Here is a 19,788-nt window from a genome sequence, read left to right as displayed (position 1 = left end):
TAATAATTTAATAAATCTTGCATGTCATGTGACCACTATCCGACATCAGAAAACCAAAAACATGCAAATGTCTCAGGGATACTTCAATAAATATTTTATCTCAGAGATTAGTCTGACAAAAAAAGTTTGGGAATCCCTACTTTAATAAAAAAAATTAAAAAAAAAATCATATAAAAATCCGCTAACCATGCAGCTGTATTTCCAACCCTCCCTTTAATGAGTGTGTGATGTTTGTATGTGTCCAGGTCTCTGACTACGCTGGGCTGTGTGATCTCTGCTCTGGCTGATCAGTCTGCAGGGAAAGGCAAGAGCAAGTTTGTGCCTTACAGAGACTCAGTGCTGACGTGGCTGCTCAAGGTTAGTATGACTGTCAGAGCTGCTCGTTCGCTAGACCCAAAGTCCAGGGGAATCCAATCACACGACACCGTTTTCAGCTAAAAACTGAAAAGTTCTGTGTTTTGGCCGTTCATGTACACGTCACTGGCACTTTGGGGGCCTGAAAATGCGAACTTTTGAAAGCGGCTTTCAAAGTGCAGGTTTTTGCAAATGATACCGTTATAGTCTCCATGTAAACTACAAAAACTTGAATTTGTGAAAACTCTGACGTCATGCACATGTGTTTCTTTAAAACACTGACATCGCCAACTACTGGCCTGACAGCATAATACAATGTTTTTAGTCATTTGTCACGGATCCGTTGTCCCTCAAACTCTTTTTTTCTTCTAGAAGCATGCGTTTGTACCATCCCATATTTTCACTATTTTAACACATTTAAGTGTTTTGTGTTTTGAGAGTGACTTGATTACATAATTTGTGGTGTTTTATGTGCAAAAAGAGCTCTTTTAGCGCAATTTGCTTGTCCGGACTCTCTGATTTGTGGAATTTTCTGCACAGCATTATGGGTAATGTAGTGTTTCACCATGAATTCAGCTGTTAAACATGATTACTTTAAAGTATAAGTTGAAATAATGTGGGCTTACAGCTTCAACACCGTTATATATCATCGGCTGCTCACATTAAGGCTGCATTTAAAGGTTTATAAGTTATTGTTAAAAATTAATTTCCCTGTGGAGAAATGGAGTTTTCAGTTCCTGAACTCTCTACTTCTACAGGACAATCTCGGTGGCAACAGTAAGACGGCCATGATCGCCACCATCAGCCCAGCCGCTGACAACTACGAGGAGACGCTGTCGACGCTGCGGTACGCCGACCGAGCAAAGAGAATCGTCAACCACGCCGTGGTCAACGAGGATCCCAACGCCCGCATCATCAGGGAGCTCCGGGAGGAGGTGGAGAAGCTGAAAGTGCAGCTCTCTCAGGCTGAGGTGAGCAGAGACTTATGGGAGATTATCAGAAGAATCTCTGACACTGGGGTTTTCAATCTTTTAGTACCACGCACCTCCAAATATGATCATCCTTGTACGAGGGACATCCATCCTAAAAATTAAAAGGCAGCTATATATTTCTGCTGTGAAAAATTTATATTATTAATGTGTGAAATATTATTTGGAAAATATGTTTTTTTCTACTCGCTAAAGTACTATTCTGTTAGCTACATTATTTATTTATTTTATATCTAATTGTTATTTATTTATTTACTTATTTTAAATCTAATTTTTATTTATGTAGTTTTAGTTTATTTATTTCAACTTTTTTTTACACTGTTTCTCTAAACTTTCTCATGAACCCCTAGCATCAGTCTATAGTGAAAAGTCTAATAATGCTTTTTTGTTTTGCGCAAATTAAATGTGTACGGTTTATATAAGAGACAGTTTTCCTGTATTCTCCAGCAACTTTTTTCCTCTTAATGCGTTCTGTAATTGCCTTCATGCCAAGGATGTAAGCGATACTGACTAAAACAAGATATCTTAGAAGGCATCATGCTGCATGCCTTTGATACCTTAAAATGCTCGCTATGTAGACAGCTTCACTAGGTTTTAGAACAGAGCCGGTGTTAAACTCTTTGAGGAACAGGGTTATTATCGTCTGCTACATTTTAACTTATTTTATTTTACCTAAAATAATTTGTTGAAGTACTAAGATAATACAAACTAATACTGAAAGAAAAACAAATAAACTCTAACAAAAATCTAAATAAAAATCAATAAAAACAATATAGATATATTTGAAAAACTAATACTTTAACCGAAATTAAACTTAAATTAAAGTGAATTTGAAAATTCTAAATATTAGTAAAAATTATAATAGCATATCAATGATCCTAAAATAACACTGATGGGGAGATGTTTAGACTTGTAACTTTTAATGATAACGTTTGTTATGTTGTATTTGTCAGTCTCTGAAGGCTCCTGAGCTGAAGGAGAAACTCCACGAGTCCGAGAAGCTCATTCAGGAAATGACGGTCACCTGGGAAGAGAAACTCCGGAAAACGGAGGAGATTGCACAGGTGTCACACACACACACACACACACACACACACACACACACACACACACACACACACACACACACACACACACACACACACACACACACACACACACACACACACACACACACACACACACACAAAAACATGATTTAAAAGCCGTTTTCCTCATGGGGATCAAAAATGTCCCCACAAGGTCAAAAGCTACTGGTATTACTATACTATTCTGGAATTACCAATGTTGGGTTTACCAGGCCCACACACACGCACACACCCATTTGCATGTCTTGATGTTGTCAGTGTGCAGCTGTGCAGAATTAAAATTGCATACAAGTTTATTGTTGCTCAATTTCTCTTAGAAAATATATCTCAAATGAGTTATCTTAAATATCTGTCATTTCTCCTTGACCGAGATGAAATGAAGAACTTTTGCAGTCAAGAATGATTTCAATAAACAGATTTTTTAGTCAAATTCTCGTCTAAATTTAGGACAAATATCTGAGACAAAGAGGATATTTAAATGAAACAAACCAAAGCAAAGAGCACATTTGAGCGATAACAGCCCCACAGAACATGTGGGATTTGATTGACAGCTGTCATTGGTCTCTGCAGGATCGTCAGAAGCAGCTGGAGAGCATGGGGATCTCTTTGGAGTCATCTGGGATCAAGGTCGGAGAGGACAAATGCTTCCTGGTCAACCTGAACGCCGATCCTGCTCTTAATGAACTTCTGGTTTACTACCTGAAGGTAATAATCATAATAATAATAATAATAATTGATTGGACAGGTACATTGATTGCACATTGAGACATAATTATTTCCATTGGACGCTTCCATGAGGGCTGCGACGAATCCTGATGCTCTTTTATTTTTGATGCATCTCAAGGGACACATAAGGACTGAGTGACAATAAATAAAACATTTTTTAATGGACATATTAAAAGGGGCCCCTTTTAGTTTTTAGGCTCCTCTAGAAAAAGTTTTCATTCTTAAATGTATAATATTTTTCACATATTTTCTATTTTTGTAGCTCCTCTCTTCCCAGCCTGTCACTAATGCTCTGTTTACTGTCTCTATGAAGCCCCTCCTTCTGAAAGCTCAATGGGCTCTGATTGGTCGGCTGGATCAGTGTGTTGTGATTGGTCAATACTACACAATACTAAAACACAACACTAAAGTAACTCAACCAGGCCCCGCCCTTTATTTAGCATATGTCTTGGACGGGAATTATTTAATTGAGGAATATTGTGAGGTGTTCGTTCCCGGAAGAAAACTCAAGACTACAATGGAGGCGTTTCAGGGAGTTCAGAAACAGTGACACTGATATAGAGAATAACTCACGCTGGAGGGACTTTGTGCTTCGTAAATTTGCAGACCTTTTCATGATCAAACAGCAACATTACACACTAAAGAAAGATGTATTAAATTAAAATGTATTGTTCATATACTAACTACAGTACTTTAACGACACTATGCAAAGCACGACTGCAATAAAAAAAATTTGCATCCATATTTGATTCAATTCAATCTTCGTTAGGTCGAAGCGAAGCTGTCAACGCTGTCGTTGAAGGTACTAGCGTCCCTGAGCTCTGATCGAGACCTGTGAGAACAGGAGCCAGACCTCGACTGCACCAACAACAGGCCTTTGTCTGCCGCCTCCAGTCGGCTTGGCATACCAATGTTGAATTAGCATGTTAATGTGAAGGGAATAGTGCAGCTGTGGGCATAAACAACGTCCCCTGGAAGAGCAGTGTTTGTGTAACTGAGCCCACATGTGTGAAAACACAGCCCTCTTTACTCCTTCCTTTGATGGTTGTTATTTTGTCCTTCGCTGTTATTGTGTCGAATAACGTGAAGACGATCTGGACGTGTGTCATTTGTGGCATGGTCACCACTTAAAATGCTCCCTATGTAGACAGATTCTCTATGTTTCAGAACACACCTTACAGGGAACAGGGTTATCATGCTGTGGTGCTGTGTAGTTTCGAGCGGCTCACGTGTGTGTTCTTCTCTTTGTGTTCAGGATCACACGCGTGTGGGTGCCGACACATCGCAGGACATCCAGCTGTTCGGCATCGGGATTCAGTCTGAGCACTGTGTGCTGGACATCACGACTGATGGAGACGTCACGCTCACGCCGCTGGAGAGCGCCAGGTGAGACAAACCTGTGGAGCACACGTCTGGCTGGTTATGTTTTTCATTTGTATCGCCATAGTGTTTGCATACAGACACACAGTTCAAACAACAACAAAAAAAGAAATTAATGAAGTGAAAAAAATAGAATATGTTGTAGGCTGTTCTGGGTCACATTTCACCCTAAAATCAACAGAGAGAAATATATTTTGCAGAAAGTAAATCAAGCGTTTAAAAATTATATTTTAATATATTGTTTTTACAATCCATGAGGCTTTGCAAATGACATAATTAGGTCTCCTCACACACTCAGTCTCAGACCACTTTTTTGTGTGTAATTTTCACTTTAATTTTAGTTATAGTATAATTGATGGGTGTTTTTGTTTTTTTTATTATATTTTTTCACTTAATTCATATTTTTATTCCAGTTTTAGCAATTCAGCTTAAATTAAACTGAACGAAAAACGGAAATGTTGCCTAACTAGGCTAATGTCTGTTATTATTTATATCAATTAATGTACATGTTTTTAGTTTTAGTTAATGATAACAACCCTGATTATTCTGAATGTTTAGCAATTTAAAATTTATATAAATATATATGCAGTTTTATGTTGTTGTACTGTTTTTTTCTGTCATGTCGTTTGCAATTCTTCATGGGATGTTCATTCCCTGAATTCATGAACACAGTCTTGTGCCTTTGTCTTATTTGCGTGTTTTAAATACTTTTTGCGTCCAGTCAAATATTGTGTTTGATTCTGATTGTGATGTTTTAACCTTATTTTCCTGCACAGGACCTGTGTGAACGGCACAATGCTCTACTCCAAGGTTCACCTGTGGCACGGAGATCGCATCCTGTGGGGAAACAACCACTTCTTCAGGTAAGCTGCAGATCTGCACATCCAGGCGTCTCCTGTACATGCACAGGTTCATCAGAGCGAGCGTGTCGTCCTCAGGATCAACCTGCCGAAGCGCAAGCGGCGCGACCGCTTAAAGGAGATGGAGAGGGATTGTTCCCGCGAGAGCTTCGTGGAGGCCGACGTGGAGACCGCCAGCGAGGCTTCGTCTGAGCAGGACTACAGCTACGAGTTTGCACAGATGGAGGTCATGATGAAAGCTCTGGGGAACAACGGTACACGCTAGAGCCTTTACTACACAATACACAGACATGATTTAGGCATACCGCTTCACAGTATCATTATATGGAAAATAAAACACATCTATGTATAACTATAACTAGATGGATTTTCCTGCTTGTATTCTCATTGCTACTTATTATGAAAATGCAATAAAAATAAATAGCAACTTATTTTTAATAAACAATTATTTCAATTTAGCTGATTATCACATCTACTGTATACACCCCTATAACAAAATAAATGTATCTGGTTGTATTCTCATTGCTCATTATTATGAAAATGCAATAAAAGTAAATATATTACAATATATTATATATTAAAATTAAATATATTATTTTTAATATTTAAATAATTTAGTCCTGTTAAATCGATTAATCACGATATATCGCATCTAACCTAAAGTTCATAAATATGATATATATATATATATATATATATATATATATATTTACAAACTTGTATGTTAGTTTTATGGGTATTAACCGATTTGACAATACTAAATAAAACAACTAAATAAATTAAAATGTATCTGATTATCTTTTGTTTGAGTGCAAACAAGTGAAAAAAAAATCTCTCAATGCAACACTTATATTTTCTGAAAACAAACCCTAATTTTCTAGCTCAAGTAAATATATCTAGTTTTAAGGATGTTTAAGGTAGTGTTTCTTTTCTGGAGAAAGTCATCCATTAACAGCACTGTTTTTTTAGTATTTTTATATTGTATTATAGTAAATATTGTATTGTATTGTATTGAATTAGCTTTTACTTTTTATACTTTCCTATTTATTTTATTTTAAGTTTTACTAATTTTATTATGTGCTTTTGCCATTTTTATTAGCTTTTTAAAAATATATCTATTTATCTTTATTTCAGTTTTAATTGACCTTAAACTTATTTTATTTCAGTTGGTTGACGAGGCAATATCTCTAATTTCCGTTTAAGTTTTACATCTAATATTTACGTTATGTTATGTTTATAACAGAAACAGCAGTAACACTGATTTCTAGATGAATCAGAACACAGAAAGCGTGTGTGTTAGTGTAAAGCTGTTGTTGTCCGTGTCTCCACACAGACCCCATGCAGAACGTGGTGCAGGTGCTGGAGAAGCAGTATTTGGAGGAGAAGCGTCTGGCTCTGGAGGAGCAGCGTCTGATGTACGAGCGGGAGCTTCAGTCCCTGCGGCAGCGGCTCTCACCGGAGAAGGTGTCGCAACACCAGCGCTGCAGCAGCGACCGCCTGCCCTTCCCCACACACTCCACACACAGCAAAGAGCGGCTGTGGACGGAGGAGAGGTGAGAACATAGACTCGGCCTTTAAAGGTACAATCTGTAATTTTTTCACGCCAGAGGTCGCATTTTCAAAACAATAACGAAGACGACGCTTGATGATGATATGAAGGAGAGTGGAACGATGGGAGATGTCGTTTTCACCATCCAGAGATTTTTGGAATTCACGAATCATATAAATTATTTATAAGCTAATATTTTGTTTTTGTATTACTTGTACGTTTGATCACTATTTTATGTCAGCGTAATGGATTAGCTACAAGGAACGTGAAATGTAATGCTATAATAGCTTGTTACTAAGATGTGTCTATTTGTCAAATGATTTGGTGGGTTAATACTGCGCAGTTTAAAACAATCGTACTAAAAGTACATTTGAACAAACCCATAGAATTTGCAAATAATGGCTAAATAGTAAATATTTTTGTTCAACACATAGGCTTCTGTATTTAATTTCATTGCCATAGACTTGCCATAGACTTGCCATAGACTTGGTCAACAGACTTGATAAAAAGCATTACTGAAGTACAAACAAAGTGCAATATAACTGTATGTCTACAATAAATAATATATATTTGCTTACCTGTCTATTAACACACATGTGAGAGCAACGAGTCTCTGCCGACAGATCAAGTCCAAGTTTGTCGGGAAGCTCTCTCCATCCTGAAAACTCCACACCGATATTGATACTTGTTCTATTTCTCTGTTTGTCCCAAAGCCTGCTTGCCTAGGTTGCTCAACTTTTAAGTTTATTTTGGATTTTCTGTTCTCTGTTCTCAATAATCGTGAACCATGATGACTGAAAGACACAACAGCGGCCGCGGCGAGATATTGTATCATAGGTACATAGATGTATACATAGATATCTATACATAGATACCTTATTAGCGGCTTACCAATAATGGCACATTGAAACGGGCGATAATGAGGCATCTAAGTATTATATCTACATAATTGTCCCAATGACAAGGGACAAGCCATTATTTAAAACTGTAATTTCTCTGGATTTAAAAATTTGAACAATGTAATTGCACAATTGCATGAAATATATCACACTGTGGAAGTGGTTTTTGATTATTTTATTACAAAAATCTTACATATTGTACCTTTAAATTCTGACTGGATGTACCATTCAAAATTTGCATATCAGGTGCTGCATAATCCTGCTGTCTACCTTTTCGAAACAGCCTTTATGTTAGAGATTGTCCCTATGAAGCCCTAAAATGCTGCCTACATAGGCAGCTCACTAGGTTTTGGATTAGATTCGTATTGTTTACAACCTGTGATTTCACATTTTATCTCGCCCAAAGATACACAATGTAACACTCACATTTAACATTCCCTGGACATTTTTGCTCCATTCATGCAGCCATGCTTTCTAGTGGTCCGCTAGTGAGTCGTGGTCTCAGTGAGGGGCTCGTGTGAATGTGCCTCTGTGTTTTTCAGGGACGAGCTGTTCCGCCAGAGTCTGTCTCGGTTGCGCGAGCAGGTGGTGAGAGCAAACGCACTGGTGCGAGAGGCCAACTTCCTGTCCGAGGAGATGCTCAAACTCACTGACTACCAGGTCACGCTGCAGATACCAGCCGCCAACCTCAGCGCCAACCGCAAGGTGAGAGTTCACACATTTACATTCTTCATTTAGCAGACGCTTTTATCCAAACCAGCGGACAAGCAATTTGTCTTAACAACAAACAATACAGACACCCAAAAAGACACCAAGCAAAGTTTTCTTACCCATTTATTTATTTACTCATTTACTTATGTATTTATTTATTTTACTTATTCATTCATTCATTCATTTACTCGTTTATGTACTTTATTAATTTGTTTATTTGTTTTTTTTTATTATTTGCATATTTATGCTAATTATTTATTTAATGTATACCTATTTACTTATTTATTCATTCATTTACTTATTTATTTACTTTATTTATTATTGGTTAACTTTATATAATTTTTTAAATCATTTAATCATTATTTTTTCTCATATATTTACGTTTCTTTATTTATTTACTCATTGATTTATTTCTGTTTTTCATTAATCCATTCAATAGTCTCTGTATTGTTTCCTCTGTAATTTTAAATTGATGTAATAATTTTAACCCCAGCGTGGCGCTATAGTGAGTGAACCAGCGATCCAGGTGCGACGTAAAGGGAAGGGAACGCAGGTTTGGACCATCGAGAAATTAGAGAACAAACTAGTGGACATGAGAGACCACTACAGGGACTGGAGGGAAGGCACACAAGAAGTGGTAAGAAATTGAAAAAAATGTATACTTCAGCAAAGTCTCATCAAATGTGACAGTAAAAACATTTGTAATGTAACAAAAGATAATGCTTAAAATAAATACTTTCCTTTTGAACTTTCTATTAATCAAAGAATCCAGAAAAAAACATTTCCCTCAAAAATATAAAGCATCACAACTGTTTTCAACATGATAAAATTATATGATAATGATGCTGAAAATTCATCTTTCAATTCATCTTTGATCACAGAAATAAATTACAGTTTAAAATATATTCAAATAGAAAACAATTCTTTGAAATTGTAATAATTTTTCACAATAATGCTGTTTTTTTGCTCAAATAAATGCAGCCTTGGTTGGTGAGCATAAAAGACCGACCCCAAACGTATGAACGTTTCTGTAAAAATCACTTTTTTCCCTGCATTTTTACTAGGCTAACCAGCTGCACAACAAGGCAGGAGATCCGTTCTATGAAGCTCAAGAGAATCACAACCTCATCGGCGTAGCAAACGTCTTCCTGGAGTGTCTGTTTCATGACGTCAAGCTTCAGTATGCAGTTCCCATCATCAGCCAGCAGGGAGAGGTGGGCAGCATCTACGTGTACCTGTTGAACCGCTGTTAAACGGCGTGGTAACACTTTACAATAAGGTTCATTAGTTAACATAAGTTAATGTGTTAACTAACACTAACATGAACTTACCATGAGCAATACATTTTTACTGTATTTATTAATCTTTGTTACCATTTGTTTATAAAAATACAGTCATTCATTGTTAGTTCACATTGCATTAAAGGTGCAATGTGTAATATTTCTGAGGATCTATTGACAGAAATGCAATATAAGAACCATAACTATGTTTTCAGTGGTGTATAAAGACCTTGCATAATGAGCCGTTATGTTTTTATTACTTTAGAATGAGACATTTATATCTCCATAACCGCGGGCGCCCCCTTCTATGGAGGTCGACATATTGTGTCGTCATGTTTCTAGCGTAGCCGACAGCGAACACACAGCGCTACAGAGCACGTTTCCTCACTACCTTGAAAAAGTTTTCAGTGGTGCATTAAGACCTTACTTAATGAAACGTTATATTTGTATTACCTTAGAATGAGCAGTTTCTATCTACATACACCGCGGGTTCCCTTACATTGAAATGCGCTGACATGTTTCTACGGTGGCCCTAAACAGACAAACGCGTTTCGTTACTATGTTGCTCTTTGTGCAAGGAAGCAAGTTTAGTTCAGCGAATAAAACACTGACACAATGATGAACAAGTAACAATAATATTCGCAATAACATATAGTTTTACTGAATAATTAAGTAAACGTAATTTCTTAATTTATCCTTGTAAAGAAACCTCATTGCTGAACTGGCTACTCTCTGCTATCTCAGATGATGACATATTTTGCTGTCGGCCACCGTAACTTTTGTTGGTTGCAATTCGTAACCTCACCACTAGATGCCGCTAATGTTAACAAGATATTAATCATCTATTAGTAAATGTTGAAATTAACATTAACAAAGATGAATAAATGCTGTATAAGTCAGTGCATTATTAGTTCATGCTAATTAATGCTATTGAACCTTATTGTAAAGTGTTACCAACATAACCTGTCACCCCCGTGGCGCTGGCAGGTCGCCGGGCGTCTGCATGTGGAGCTGGTCCGTGTGAGTGGAGTCGTGCCGGAGCGTCTGGCGGGAGGAGACGATTCCTCCGAGAATTCCAGCGAGAGCAGCGGATACGAGGTCATGGACAATAATGGAGAGATCGTCCACATGGCCAGAAAACTCACCTGCAGGGTAAAGGGCTCAGTATATTGTCAATTTTAAACTCAATTATTTTATCAAACTCATCTCTGCATCTGCATATATATACAGGTCCTTCTCAAAAAATTAGCATATTGTGATAAAGTTCATTATTTTCCATAATGTAATGATACAAATTAAACTTTCATATATTTTAGATTCATTGCACACCTACTGAAATATTTCAGATCTTTTATTGTTTTAATACTGATGATTTTGGCATACAGCTCATGAAAACCCAAAATTCCTGTCTCAAAAAATTAGCATATGATGAAAAGGGTCTCTAAACAAGCTATTAACCTAATCATCTGAATCAACTAATTAACTCTAAACACCTACAAAAGATTCTTGAGGCTTTTAAAAACTCCCAGCCTGTTTCATTACTCAAAACCGCAATCATGGGTAAGACTGGCGACCTGACTGCTGTCCAGAAGGCCTTCATTGACACCCTCAAGCAAGAGGGTAAGACACAGAAAGAAATTTCTGAACAAATAGGCTGTTCCCAGAGTGCTGTATCAAGGCACCTCAGTGGGAAGTCTGTGGGAAGGAAAAAGTGTGGCAAAAAAACCCTGCCCAACGAGAAGAGGTGACCGGACCCTGAGGAAGATTGTGGAGAAGGACCGATTCCAGACCTTGGGGGACCTGCGGAAGCAGTGGACTGAGTCTGGAGAAGAAACATCCAGAGCCACCGTGCACAGGCGTGTGCAGGAAATGGGCTACAGGTGCCGCATTCCCCAGGTCAAGCCACTTTTGAACCAGAAACAGCGGCAGAAGCGCCTGACCTGGGCTACAGAGAAGCAGCACTGGACTGTTGCTCAGTTTTGCATGTCATTCGGAAATCAAGGTGCCAGAGTCTGGAGGAAGACTGGGGAGAAGGAAATGCCAAAATGCCTGAAGTCCAGTGTCAAGTACCTACAGTCAGTGATGGTCTGGGGTGCCATGTCAGCGGCTGGTGTTGGTCCACTGTGTTTTATCAAGGGCAGGGTCAATGCAGCTAGCTATCAGGAGATTTTGGAGCACTTCATGCTTCCATCTGCTGAAAAGCTTTATGGCGATGAAGATTTCATTTTTCAGCACGACCTGGCACCTGCTCACAGTGCCAAAACCACTGATAAATGGTTTACTGACCATGGTATTACTGTGCTCAATTGGCCTGCCAACTCTCCTGACCTGAACCCCATAGAGAATCTGTGGGATATTGTGAAGAGAAAGTTGAGAGACGCAAGACCCAACACTCTGGATGAGCTTAAGGCCGCTATCGAAGCATCCTGGGCCTCCATAACACCTCAGCAGTGCCACAGGCTGATTGGCTCCATGCCACGCGGCATTGAAGCAGTCATTTCTGCAAAAGGATTCCCGACCAAGTATTGACTATTGGGTGCATAACTGAACATAATTATTTGAAGGTTGACTTTTTTTTTTGTATTAAAAACACTTCTTTTATTGGTCGGATGAAATATGCTAATTTTTTGAGACAGGAATTTTGGGTTTTCATGAGCTGTATGCCAAAATCATCAGTATTAAAACAATAAAAGACCTGAAATATTTCAGTTGGTGTGCAATGAATCTAAAATATATGAAAGTTTAATTTTTATCATTACATTATGGAAAATAATGAACTTTATCACAATATGCAAATTTTTTGAGAAGGACCTGTATATACTGTATATATATTTACAAATTTCTTAGCCAAATTGTGCAGCCCTGCAAACAAACATAGCAAACATGCCATTGTTTTCCAGCAACAGTAAATGTATGAATATCATCTGTTGTCTAATTATAACTTTTTAATGAAAATATTTTTTTATACATATAAAAATGTGATCATATTTGTGGTGAAATCAAACAATCAGATGTTTTGAGTGCAGTGTTATTTTAGTATCATTGAAATACTATAAAAAGTTTTTATTAATATTTTGAATTAGTTTCTATTTTTATAATTTCCATTTTAATTTTAGTTGAATTTTTAATAATTTAGTTATTTTTATGTGTTTTTTTTTTTATATGTCTCTGTAAAGTTGTTATTAATTTTTATTTAAATTTTAGGTTTAGTTATTTTAGTTAAACTAAATGAAAATGAGAAATGTTGCCTTGGTAACTAGCTGAAACAAAACAAGTTTAAGTTTTTTTGTGTTTTACTTTGTTTCAGTTAACGTTTATTTTATTTCAAGCAACAAAATGTTTTTGTTTTTTTTATGGTTTTAGTTTGAGTTAACTATGGTAACCCTGGATTAGTGTTGTCATAAACACTCACTTGTGTTTCTCCTTGTGTCAGGTGCGGATCCGAGAGGCGTCTGGTTTGCCTATCAACCTATCCAACTTCGTCTTCTGTCAGTACAGCTTCTGGGAACAATCAGAGCCGGCTGTGGCTCCGCCCATGATCAGCCCGGACACGCCCACCCCGCGCACCCCCGACGCCGAGTTCACTGTGCGCTTCCATCACTGCAGGGTACAAAACTCTTACAGCAGACATTTACTAAAGAGCCAGTGCTGTTTTAGTGTCATTTAGATACTATTATAATTTTTTCATATTTTTAATGTTTTTATTTCTTTATTTTCCATTTTCATTTGTTTTAGTTAAAGTTTTTGTAATTTAGTTGTGTGGTTTTGCCCTTTTAGTTTAAAAAAGAAAATATGTCTGTTAATTAATTTTTAGATTTATTTATTTCAGTACATGAAGTTAAACTAAATATAAATGAGAAGTGTTTACTAGGCAACTAGATTTAAAAATGTTGTTTTATATTTTATTTCAGTTAATGTTCATTTTTTTTTTGTCATACAAAAAAAATGTTTCTTATGGTTTTAGTTTAGTTAATTATAATAACCCTGTAAAGTACCCATCAATATGAACATAAACCAGATGTATTTCAGCTCAACACACCAGTTTTATTCATTTATTTTTTATTATATTTTTTGTATTATTATTACTAGTTATGAAACAAGATGAAATGCAAAATATAGTTTTTTGTTTATTGATTTATAATATTTATTATTTATATTTATGTTTATATTTACAGGTTATTATTGTTTTATTTATTGTTATTACTAGTACTCCTAGAGATGTGATAACACCTCTAACACCAAGTTAGTTTTTTATGTTGAGTGTCTGTAAATCTAATAAGAGTGCAAATCTGTTTTGACATGGACCAGTTCACCTCTGTAGCATCTAGTTTTGCACAATCAAGCACTCAGATTCTCTTCAGGACCTGTAAAAATCTGTTGCGTTTCTGTTTATGTTGGCAGGATTTCGTGGTGCATGTGACGGAGGAGTTTCTGGAGTTCATCTCAGATGGAGCTCTGGCCATCGAGGTTTGGGGTCACCGGTACGCGGGTAACGGCCGCTCCGTCTGGGAGCTCGATGCACTGCAGGACAAGACACGGACGCTCAGAGACAGGTGCATTTACTTACAGATACACTCACACTTTTTCACGCATGTAGACTAGTGTTGTCAAATGTACTGGTACTTTGGTACCAAGACGATGCTTCAATTTTAAAGTTGGCATGAAATGGAAGTTGCAATAGTATTTTCTTCCCTATTGTGACATATATCTGAGTGAAACAGCTTCTCGAACAAGAACACATGTAGACTGAGTCTTAAAGGTGCTGTAAGCGATGTCGGGTGACGTCACTTCTTGTTGACGTTTAAAGTATTGTCAAACAAAACTGAGGCTAGCTAGACCCTCCCTCCTCCTCATCCGCCCACTAACCCCTCAAATCCTTCTTGTCGGATATTGGCTGGAACAGTTTGTTATGTTTCGTGGTGCGGGTTAGCCCAGTTTGTTTTTGTTGCCGTTTGTCGAGCCTGGGGTTTCTGCAGAGACCGTGTTTTTTTACAGTGTGTTCAGGGGACAGGCAGCTAGCGGATAGTGAGGAGATGTTTGCTGTATGTGACAAAAAAATTTTGGCCTAAAAAACGCTTGACATCGCTTAGAGCACCTTTAATTTTGTCCATAGGGAATTGATTGGATTGTTGTGGTTTTCTTTTGGTGAAGACATTTGAGTGACAGGTTGTCAGTAAACACATCATCAGAGAAGAGATGTCACTGCAAGAGAGAGACAAAGTTATTTAAAGATTACAAGGCCACATGAATTTTGAAAAATGAGGATGTGCATGGATGAATCATTCATACAAAATGCTGCCAATATACCATAAAAAAGTCCATTTTGATTTAATGGTGACTTCAAAAACCTAATGATACCAGCCTTTCAAAACCCTCCCATGCATATCTGATAAACTTGAATAAAAGGTTATTTTTTTAATGGTATACTGTACACTGCAAAGTTTCAGGAGTGACAACTCTATTAAAATGCAAGACTGAATCTGAAATTATTGTAATAACCAGCAAGTGATGGGACAAAAAAAAAATCTGATATTTCAAAATACTGTAGATCTGAGCATTAAGTCTTGCAGTGAAAGTGCCACTTGTTCTGTTACCTGTAATAGGTTCTGTGCTTTTCATTTCTTCCTTTGGAAACACTTTACAATAAGGTTTAATTTGTTAGCATGAGTTTACTACATTAGTTAACATGAACTAACAATACTTCTAAAGCCATTTATTAATCTTAGATAATTTTAATTTCAACATTTAGCAAAATTGGTACGGAGTACTGCAGTTCAAAATGCTTTACACAAAAATTAAAAGAAAATACAAATACAGGTAAAATACAAGAAAAAAATTAAAATGTATAAGGATTTATTAAAATGATGAAACAACATTAAATTACAAACATTATAAAATATTATAGGAAGGCCAGACTAAAGAGAAATGTTTTTAATTTAGACTTGAAACTATATTTTCAACACGTCTTACTTCTTCTGGAGGGTTATTCCCGAGATGAGGAGCGTAGCGGCTAAAAGCAGCATTACCAAATCTTTTAGTTCTACTGTGTGGTACTGTTAAAAGTGAAGGATGATCTGAGAATCCTTACAGGTTCATATACAGTAAACATTTTTAAAAGATAGTCTGGAGCAAGTGCAGTGCCTTTTAAACTAATAAAAGGTTTTTAAAATCAAGACAAAAACGAACAGGTAACCAATGTAATGATTTTAGTGTAGGTGTAATGTGTTCTCTCTCTGGTCTTTGTCAATACTCGAGCAGCAGAGTTTTGTATTAATTGTAGTTGATTAATTGTAGTCTTTGGTAGACCAGAGAGGAGGACATTACAATATTCAAGCCTGCTAGTTATAAATGTATGCATTAGTTTGTCTGTATTGCGCAAAGAGAGAAATGATCTTATTTTAGCAATGTTCTTTAAATGATAAATGCTATTTTAGTAATATTACATACATGCGCTTTAAAATTAAAATCAGAGTCAAAAACAACGCCTACATTTTTTGCCACTTTGCTTGGGTTTAATCCCAGAATAAAAACCAAAAGACTGGTATTGGTAACGACTACTGAATGTTTGGTATCGTGGTAGTCTTTCATGCATGTAGATGTGTGTTCAGCTGTGTGTGTGTGTCTTTGACAGGTGGAGTGAAGTGTCTCGTAGGATAGAGCTGTGGGTCTCCATACAGGAGTTGAATGAGCAGGGCGAGTATTCGTCTGTAGAGCTGCATCCCAACAAAGACATCAGCACTGGAGGAGTGTTTCAGCTGCGGCAGGTGCGACACTCACATCTCATTCACAATAATGCACACAAACGCTACATTAATCCAGATACATTTGAAAACGGCATTTTCATTTCAAAATGCTCTCCATTTACACTAGCGTTTCTCATCCACACACACAGGGTCACTCTCGGAGGCTTCAGGTGTGTGTCCAGCCGGTCCAGCATTCGGGGACTTTGCCGTTGATGGTGGAAGCCGTTCTGTCCGTCTCTATCGGCTGTGTTTCTGCTCGCTCCACAAAACTACAGAGACCTCTGGACAGCTATCAGGTGATTCAAACTGACACAACACTGTTAGAGCAGAATCTGGAGCAAACCAAAACAACTTTTTCATTACTTTGTGTAGTTTAAGGTGACGTACTAAATCAACTAAAAATAAAACTGACCTAAATAAATATATTTAAGAAAATAAAAAAGGACAAACACACAACAGAATTACTAAAACTTAATTAAAATGAAATACAAAAATAAAATCTAATTCAAAATATTAACAAAAACTATAATAGTATATTAATGATATTAAAATAACATTGATCTGGAGCATCAATCACTTATAATGTTAGATATTAGTAACTTTTTTCTTTTACAAAAGTGCAAGAAATATCACTTTGTGATATGTGTAAAATAGAAATACAAATCTGGTTTTAAAAAAAGGAAAAAGAGAAAAGAAAGAATAAAGAAATATGCATGCTGTAATGTAACATCAAAATATAATTTCATACAATTTGTACCACTTATGTACCACTTGGTATTTATGAAAATGTAATCAGCTCTACAGAAGACAATAGTGTCATTATTCAGCTCAAGTCAATTCAATATTGATTCAGTTCAGTTCAATGTTGCAAAGTTGATTATTTATGCCTTCAATTTCAGCCATTTGGTTCAATGCTGATTCAACTGTGAAAACATGTTAAAATGACACCATGCATCCCTGAGGAGTCCTTCACATGGAGTGTGAAAATCAAGCTGTTGATATTGTTGTTGTTGTTGTTGTTTGTGGCTCCTGTTTGTTGCCACTATATCCCATCCTTATACTCAACAGCTTGATATGGTTGGTATTCATCTTTCTTGAATGCCGGCTCTGGAAACATGACCCCCCAAAAAGTTATAATTGATTGATCAGTTGTGATTTTGTCCTTTCATCATCAATTTTCAACATGAAGGGCTTTGTAGGGATGCATTTCTTCATTTTAAAGTGCCCCTATTATGATTATTGCCTATTTTGTGTGTTATATAGCTGTGGATGTAAAAGGTCTGATAAGTTTCAAAGAACATGATAAATGGAGTAATTGTCTTCCAAAAAAGAGAACCGGTCTGAACTGCCTGAAACGAGTCGTCAGTAGTTCTACTCTTACTTCCTGGTCAAACCTACGTAGGTTTGTACCAAAAGTGCATAACGTCTATGTTAAGCAGACGCTGGTTTCTGCGCTACGAGAGCAAATCCACTTTGCATGCACTTCCATAGGATGAGATTGATACGGTAAAACAGATGTCATCATTACGATTCAGATCACTGTGTATCAAGTGCTGAGGAAGATCCGGAGCTGAAATTCAGATGTGGTGCTGGCCGTTTCGTTGACCAATCACAACAGACTAAGCCATCTGACCAATCAGAGCAGAGTAGACCAATCACAGCAGACTGGGCCATCAGACCAATTAGAGCAGAGTAGACCAATCGCAGCAGACTGGGCCATCAGACCAATCAGAGCAGAGTAGACCAATCACAGCTGACTGGGCCATCTGACCAATCAGATGAGTAAGCTCTCGGGAGAATAAGCTCTCGGAAAGGAGGGGTTTAGAGAGACCGGATACTTTATCAAACCTTTTCAGACTTTGAAAGATGATCCAAGGTCCAAAACACCTTGGATCCGAGGTTTTTTGAGCTTGGATGCATGTAAACCTATTGTAGGAGACTCCAAAACAAAATCAGGAACCTTTAAAATATCATAATAGGGGCATTTTAACATCGGTGTGAATGGGCGTTTAGAGTCATGTGAGAGTCCGTTCAGCACAGTGTGTGACAGACTGTATTCTCTCCTGGCAGAAGGAGGAAGACGACGATATGGATAGTTATCAGGTATTCTGACTTCCTGCTGTCTGTCCCACACGCATGATGACAGTGAGCTGCTGAACATGTGCTTTCAGACAGGAGACAGTACGTGGGTCGCCTGGATGAAATTATAATCATCGTCCGTGTCTGAAAGCCTGATATTATAATCTTGCTGAGTTTAATGTGAGAAATGCTTCCAAAGAAGCTGCGAGATCCTAAAACTTTAAGTGTGGAGATTCCTGCACTAACACTCGGCTGTTTGTCACATGATCAGTGCATGGCTGCATGATTCCTGCATGTTGAAGTCCATTTGAACCGTACTAGATGGAGCTGCTTCTGACGGCTTCATCTGTGTGGGTTTGAATGTAAAAACGGCACACTGGATTTAATCTGCCTTTATTAATTCATGCCATTTATTTGTTTATTTTGGTATTGTGCAAGGATTATATTGAAATTTGATGCTTGGCTCCAAATGTGCACCTGACACCGTGTCTACACTGGACGCTACAGGCGGTTGTCTGATTCACGACGCCTCAGAATCAGCTGTGAGCTTGAAGCTCAATGTCAGTCAAATAAAAGTTAAAAAAAGAATTTCGACTCAAATCCACTGGCATAGTAGATTCTGTCGGTATAGCTGAGGATACATACGGTTAAAAACAAGTTTAGAAACCAGAAACATTTTACATGTGCTGGTCATATAATTAGAATATCATCAAAAAGTTGATTTTATTTCAGTAATTCCATCAAAAAAGTTAAACTTGTATAGTATATAGACTCATTGCATGCAAAGTGAGATATCTCAAGCCTTTATTTGTTATAATTTTGATGATTATGGCTTACAGCTTGTGAAAACCACAAAATCAAAATCCCAGAAAATTAGAATATTACATGAAATCACGCAGTAATTACACAGGAATACCATGGTCATTGAACCAGGTTTTGGTTCTTTTGGCAGTGTGGGCAGGTGCAAATCCTGCTGGAAAATGAAGTCAGCATGAAGTGCTCTGAAAACGTCCTGGTAGACGGCTGCGTTGACTCTTGATTTAATAAAGCACAGTGGACCAAAGTCCTCTTTTCTGATGAGAGCAAATTTTGCATCTCATTTGGAAACCAAGGTCCCAGAGTCTGGAGGA

General features: G+C 37.3%; 1 protein-coding gene across 7 annotated transcripts in view; it reads left to right on the top strand.

Annotated features, from left to right (window-relative positions):
• The window catches only part of kif13a (kinesin family member 13A), a 77,523-nt gene that overhangs the window by 39,269 nt on the left and 18,466 nt on the right, over positions 1-19,788 (top strand). For 4 of the 7 annotated variants that reach the window (XM_077221644.1, XM_077221642.1, XM_077221641.1 and 1 more), the window contains exons 10-26: positions 246-357; positions 1,113-1,325; positions 2,297-2,407; positions 3,002-3,136; positions 4,413-4,543; positions 5,314-5,400; positions 5,476-5,651; positions 6,731-6,950; positions 8,388-8,550; positions 9,050-9,193; positions 9,621-9,770; positions 10,824-10,988; positions 13,270-13,443; positions 14,238-14,389; positions 16,468-16,600; positions 16,729-16,875; positions 18,650-18,682. In XM_077221644.1, the coding sequence (XP_077077759.1) occupies positions 246-357; positions 1,113-1,325; positions 2,297-2,407; positions 3,002-3,136; positions 4,413-4,543; positions 5,314-5,400; positions 5,476-5,651; positions 6,731-6,950; positions 8,388-8,550; positions 9,050-9,193; positions 9,621-9,770; positions 10,824-10,988; positions 13,270-13,443; positions 14,238-14,389; positions 16,468-16,600; positions 16,729-16,875; positions 18,650-18,682 (2,446 nt within the window). The remainder of the gene's footprint in view (positions 1-245; positions 358-1,112; positions 1,326-2,296; positions 2,408-3,001; positions 3,137-4,412; positions 4,544-5,313; positions 5,401-5,475; positions 5,652-6,730; positions 6,951-8,387; positions 8,551-9,049; positions 9,194-9,620; positions 9,771-10,823; positions 10,989-13,269; positions 13,444-14,237; positions 14,390-16,467; positions 16,601-16,728; positions 16,876-18,649; positions 18,683-19,788) is intronic. The other 3 variants (XM_077221645.1, XM_077221647.1, XM_077221646.1) reach the window with 2 other exon arrangements.

Source organism: Siphateles boraxobius, unplaced genomic scaffold (assembly GCF_051911475.1).
Source record: "Siphateles boraxobius isolate OS27281-9 unplaced genomic scaffold, OSU_SipBor_1 84, whole genome shotgun sequence".
In the NCBI taxonomy this organism is placed as follows: Eukaryota; Metazoa; Chordata; class Actinopteri; order Cypriniformes; family Leuciscidae; genus Siphateles; species Siphateles boraxobius.
The sequence above is the reverse complement of the archived record's forward strand: the minus strand, read 5'-3'. Positions and strand labels throughout refer to the sequence as shown.